General features: G+C 33.9%; 1 protein-coding gene across 2 annotated transcripts; it reads left to right on the top strand.

Annotated features, from left to right (window-relative positions):
• The first annotated feature begins 567 nt into the window (after window positions 1–567).
• LOC25488027 (E3 ubiquitin-protein ligase MARCHF2) lies at window positions 568–2837 on the top strand. 2 transcript variants are annotated; one of them, XM_013610205.3, is made up of 6 exons: window positions 570–852; window positions 977–1316; window positions 1415–1561; window positions 1653–1755; window positions 1943–2055; window positions 2298–2837. In XM_013610205.3, the coding sequence occupies exons 2-6, from the start codon at window positions 1032–1034 to the stop codon at window positions 2388–2390; spliced, it is 741 nt and encodes a 246-aa protein (XP_013465659.1). In that variant the 5' UTR covers window positions 570–852; window positions 977–1031; the 3' UTR covers window positions 2391–2837. The 2 variants fall into 2 exon arrangements, with proteins under 2 accessions (XP_013465660.1, XP_013465659.1); XM_013610206.3 differs by lacking the exon at window positions 1415–1561 and having other exon boundaries at window positions 568–852.
• Window positions 2838–3252: the final 415 nt, after the last annotated feature.

Raw genomic sequence — 3252 nt, 5'->3', positions numbered from 1 at the left:
AGAAAATTTTTTTTTATGGAAAAATGTTTATAGATTGAGGAAGAAGAAGAGAGAAGATGATGAAAAATGAACAAAAATTAGATGTTGACGGTTCACTATAGGTATGATGGACATGCAATCAAACAGTTAAAATCATATCAAAAAATTTAGATATTAAAAAACTAATGGAGGGGGTCAATTTGACTGACGGAGCAAAACCAAAGGGACTAAAATGTGAGTTTTACAATTTATGGAACCAAAATGTGAATTTTACAATTTATGGGACCAAAATGTAAACACATAATTATTTCCTTTTGTATTTTAACATATGGGGGCATGCAATTAATATCAGAGATTAAAATAAAAATAGAAGTTAATAGAAAATAAAAATAAAAATAGACGAGACAAACCATAGTTTAACTAAGACGAGACCTCATCTTTAAATAGTTTATAAATAGTGATAAAAATATCAAATTGTATTGAATAAACATAAATATTGATTTTTTTTTGGTAGGGTAAACATAAATATTGATTAATGATATATTATAAGTTTCCTCTTTTATTTAAAAAAAAAAAAAAAAAAAAAACGAAAGTACTATGTTTTGTCCTAGTTACCCGACCCGGAGTGATGTGTGGTGGAGAGAGGGAGAAAGATCGAACAACGTCCGTCCTGGTCCCTCTATTATTAGAAGATTAGAAGTTGTTTGTTAAGTGGGTCCGTCCGTCCGTCGTCCATTTGAGAATATTATTGTTTGTCTATTGGTCGCCGCTCACGAACCCTAGATTCATTCATTCTTAAATTGAATTTGAATTTGAATTTGAATTTGAATTGAATCTCCCTGAAATCAATCTCCTCTTTCTTCTCTCATCCAGGTAAGGTAACATAACAATATGGATTATCTATCTATCTATTTTTAATTTAATATTAATTTTCTGCCTTTGGGGGGAGGGTTTGGCAGCTAAGATAGTTTGAGAATTCATTTCTTTTCTTTTGCAGGCTGAAATGATCTTCTTCTCTGCCAAATCAAATATTATATTATACATTTCCCGAAATGCAATTAGCTTCAAACACTGACAACCAAGATTCTTCTTCTTCTTCTTCAGAAACCCAACCCATATTGAAGAATCACCTCTGTGAAATTATTCCTATTCCTGCCAACGACGAAGACGATGACTACGACAATGAGTCTTCTCATCTTCTTGTTGTAAATGCTGATCACCCACAATGCCGGATATGCCTTGATCTTGGAGGAGAAGACTTAATTGCCCCCTGCCATTGCAAAGGTACCCAAAAGTATGTCCACAGATCATGTCTCGATAATTGGAGGTCTACCAAGGTAACTTCTCTCTTTCTTCATTCATTCATAATCATAATCATCTTCCTTATGCTTTGCTTATTCACCCTTTCATTCATTCATTCTTTTTCCTTTCCTAGGAGGGCTTTGCTTTTTCTCACTGTACTGAATGCAGAGCTCTCTTCATAATTCGACCAAATGTCCCTAAAGATCGTTGGTGGTTGAGATTGAAATTTCAGTTTCTTGTTGCCAGAGATCATGCATTCATTTTCATCATTGTTCAACTCGTATGTATCCTCTAGGACTCTATTTAAGCATATACATTGTATGATTTGATGAGAATGTCTGTTAATTTCTTTTCCTTTTCTAATTGCACAGGTTGTTGCTTTCTTGGGAGTTCTTATTTATAAATTCTATGGAGATGAACTTAGAGAAATGTTTGGTTATGAAGAACATCCATACGGATTTTACACAATGGCCGGTATTCCCATTTATTCACCACTCTCAAATTCATGGCCAATGTTTGCAGCTTTTCCACTCATTTGTGACTTTTTCAGTTAGATAGTAAATTTAACACTTAAGATGTGTAACAACTGACTAGTGTGCTATCTTAACCTACCAACTTATTAAATGCAATGGAAACTTGATAATTTTGCTCTGTTTTGCAGTTCTTGCCATTATTTTGGTGGGTTTGCTCTATGGCTTCTTTATAGCAATAATATGTGGGCAAAGAATCAATGAACGCCACTACCATGTTCTTGCCAAACAAGAATTGACAAAGGTCTGCTATGTAATAGTAATAAATTCCTTCAAATATGTTACTCAAAACTAGTAATATGCTTGCTGCAAAACACGTCTCTGGTCATAAGATATGCAATTTCGGGAAAACAACCATTTAACTACCCGTTCTTTTATCATTTAAGGATTATAATTGATTCTGAGTCATATAAGGACTATATTCCTCTTTAACAAAAATTTAAGGTATTAAACTCTTCACTCTGCTGTTTACTTTTTTGACGTCAGGAGTATGTGGTAGAAGATCGAGAACATGTAAAGGACGTGCCCGAACTCGACCCCAGCCATGTGACAGAACTAAGGATGTTGGGCCTTTACTAGCCGGTATATGTATATCCCATTCTTTCTTGTTTAAGTTTCCGGTCTTCCACTTTTAGATGTTAAATTAGAAACATTCTAAAGAGAAAGGCAGACCAACGAAAATATAGGCAAAACCATTAAATGATATCTATAATTAAGTGGACTATCTGTGAAATCAGTCTCTTACAAAATATTATGATGTCATTTGATCCATGTAGCATACCCCACCTAGTGGAAAAAGATTTGGTTGGTGTTGTTGTTGATTTAAGTTTGAGACTTTGTGTACCTATTATCCTTTTATGGATATGGACTTATCTATAGCAATGCATAGAAGGTAAAAGTCGCATGCTTTTTTTCTCCCTAATTTCACCATAAAAGAATATGCAGTTGTCAAAGTCCCCATTCATCTACATCAAATAATTTACACCATTGTTACATTCTTGCGCATTATGGAATCATGTTCTGTTACATTGTTGTGCATTATGGATTCATCTTCTGCCTAGTTGCCTCGGGGTTTGTTGCAGGGCCAGACCCACGGGCGATAGCCACCCCTCGTATTAAATATATGGTATAACAAGTTTTCATTCACCCTCACTTTTATAAACCTATCTTGGCATCACTAAATATATTAACCGGATATCTGTAACTTTTTTAAAACTATATATTAAAAAGATAAATTAGATTGAATAAAAACTAACTAGGGAAAAATCACTAAATCCTCAAATTCAAATCACACAACTCATCTAAGAAAACTTATATCACGGAATAAAAGTAGTATGACACTGCATATCATGAGACTATAATGTCGTTTCCATACACTGCAATTGCGCCATTACCATCCCTGTCTTAATATAACAATTCTATAGCATGTTGACTTGCCACA

This window comes from Medicago truncatula, chromosome 2 (assembly GCF_003473485.1).
Source record: "Medicago truncatula cultivar Jemalong A17 chromosome 2, MtrunA17r5.0-ANR, whole genome shotgun sequence".
Taxonomy (NCBI): Eukaryota; Viridiplantae; Streptophyta; class Magnoliopsida; order Fabales; family Fabaceae; genus Medicago; species Medicago truncatula.
This window is presented reverse-complemented; position numbering and strand designations above follow the sequence as displayed.